General features: G+C 39.7%; 1 protein-coding gene across 1 annotated transcript in view; it reads left to right on the top strand.

Moving 5' to 3' along the window:
• The first annotated feature begins 1,298 nt into the window (after positions 1 to 1,298).
• The window catches only part of LOC131702112 (teashirt homolog 2-like), a 54,339-nt gene continuing 53,426 nt past the window's right edge, over positions 1,299 to 2,211 (top strand). The window contains exon 1 of the mRNA XM_059004033.1: positions 1,299 to 1,701. Within this exon, the coding sequence (XP_058860016.1) occupies positions 1,662 to 1,701 (40 nt within the window). The 5' untranslated portion in view covers positions 1,299 to 1,661. The remainder of the gene's footprint in view (positions 1,702 to 2,211) is intronic.

Genomic DNA, 2,211 nt, shown 5'->3' with positions numbered 1-2,211 from the left:
ATCCATGGGTAGGCCTCTACCAGGTGATCCACTCAGGACCCATTGTTGGATTATTTAATATATACACTGGTGAGAACGAGCGATACAGTACATTTCAACCCTATACAAAAAAATGTGACTGTCCCACAAATGTTACTGTGTTTTTTATTTTATTTAGCAGACACCTTTATCCAAGGCAACTTACAGAGACTAGGGTATGTGAACTATGCATCAGCTGCAGAGTCACTTACAACTACGTCTCACCTGAAAGACAGACCACAAGGAGGTTAAGTGACTTGCTCAGGGTCACACAATGAGTCAGTGGCTGAGGTGGGATTTGAACCGGAGACCTCTTGGTTACAAGCCTTTTTTGTTAACCACTGGACCACACAGCCTCACAGTGTATGGGAGAGTCAGCATTGTAGTGTGGCTGTTGGTGCCACCAACACCCACACTACATGCCACGCTAATGCTAAGGTTTTTTTTTTTACTCCAAAGTAAATGGCTCAAAAACCAGCGGCAAGCATAAGCAAGCATAAGAATATAAGCGAAGCCTGTGAGACAGTAAAACATTTCAGATTTCAATAGGGAGAAGATGAAAACACTGATGCGGAATACCTTGCTTTCCAATACAATGCAATACACTACAATACGACAGAACACAATGAATACAGTGTGACCCTCTGCAGTGCCTCGCATGTTAAGTACTCTCAAGGCACTGTCCTGTATAAACACTCACATAAATATGTCTTTAGTCCAGCTTTCAGAATGAGAATACTCCATACACCCTTACTGTATCGAGGGATGGACTGAGAATTGCACAGTCCGGACACTGACTGATAATTATGCATCCATAGCTTGGATGCCCCTTGAAGCTGTTTATTGCGACATTGTAATATTTATTAAGTTGATCAAATACAATACAGTATTATAAAATAAAGTACATTACTCTAGGCTTTTCTGTGAGGGTATTACACTGCAGAATATGTGTAACTTGTACTGTAAGGATACTGAATGCGGTACCTGAGTTTTTCAAACATTTCTAAGCTAAAGCACACAAGTATAGTTTATCAAACCAACAGCAATTGTTCCATTCACATTACAAGTTCATGCGTTGCATTGTTGCAACGCTTACTAAGTTCAAACGGAATACGCCTCCCTAACTCCTTCTGCTATCCAGTTCCCCGCATCCGCACGTTCGCCTGGCCCCTGTCTCTTTAATAAACCCCTGCTTTATCTGCTGTAACAAACGTCTTTCTCTGCCATCATCAAGTCCGGGCGAGGAGGGAGGAGTTTGTTAATGTTCAGTTTGTTCTATGGATCGATGTTTGCTGGCATCGCCTCACCCTGCCTGTGAGTGAATGTTACACTACATCCAAACACACTCTCTCTCGCTCTCTCTCTGTCTACAATACTCTGTCCATTATATATCACACACCGAGACTGGCATCTGACAGCAAAAGATCCAGCTTTCGCAAAAACAATCCGCCATCAATGTGGTAGGAGACACATAATAAAACGCCTCTCCGGTCTATGATCTCCTTTTAACATTGTGTTCTTTGATTAAAACAAGAGATCAAGTGGTAAGATCAAAGAAGGACTCTTTCTTACTGTATGGACTATCTTGCACGGCATACGCATTTTTTTACCTGGGCAAATAAGTCAGTTTGAACAGCGCAGAGATGCCAAGAAGGAAGCAGCAGGCACCGAGACGGGCTGTGGGTAAGAAAGCAGTATTTTGTTGAATATATCAGATTATTTCATTTCTTTCTTTCTTTTTTCCGTACCACAATCAGTTTATTTTGCGATAGAAAGTAGTTATATGAACTTTCTACTTTTTTTTTTAATGAAAACGGAATGTATTTAAGGAAAGCACCCCATGAAGCACGGAACTGCAATATTTTAAAAACCAAACTATTACTGTATATAATGTACTTTTCAGGTAAAGCGAGTGAGGTTATTTACTGTACTGTTGTGACAAACTGTATGCCAGTGTCCCTTTATTTACACGACCGTTCATTTTCGTTTCATTATAGCATGTCTCCATTTTAATTATTTCGCTTAGGCTACTGGTGTATTATTGTTATTTGCTTGAATTTAATAGCGGTTATCTATTTACAGAAGTAAGTTATTATGTAGCGCAAATTCTTGGGTCAAATATAATACATTTTTTCCTAAACAAGTCATACTGTCGCAGTTTTTTATTAATATTTTTTATAATAGTGTGATGGT

The sequence above is a fragment of the Acipenser ruthenus genome, chromosome 29 (genome assembly GCF_902713425.1).
Source record: "Acipenser ruthenus chromosome 29, fAciRut3.2 maternal haplotype, whole genome shotgun sequence".
NCBI classification, from domain to species: domain Eukaryota; kingdom Metazoa; phylum Chordata; class Actinopteri; order Acipenseriformes; family Acipenseridae; genus Acipenser; species Acipenser ruthenus.
This window is presented reverse-complemented; position numbering and strand designations above follow the sequence as displayed.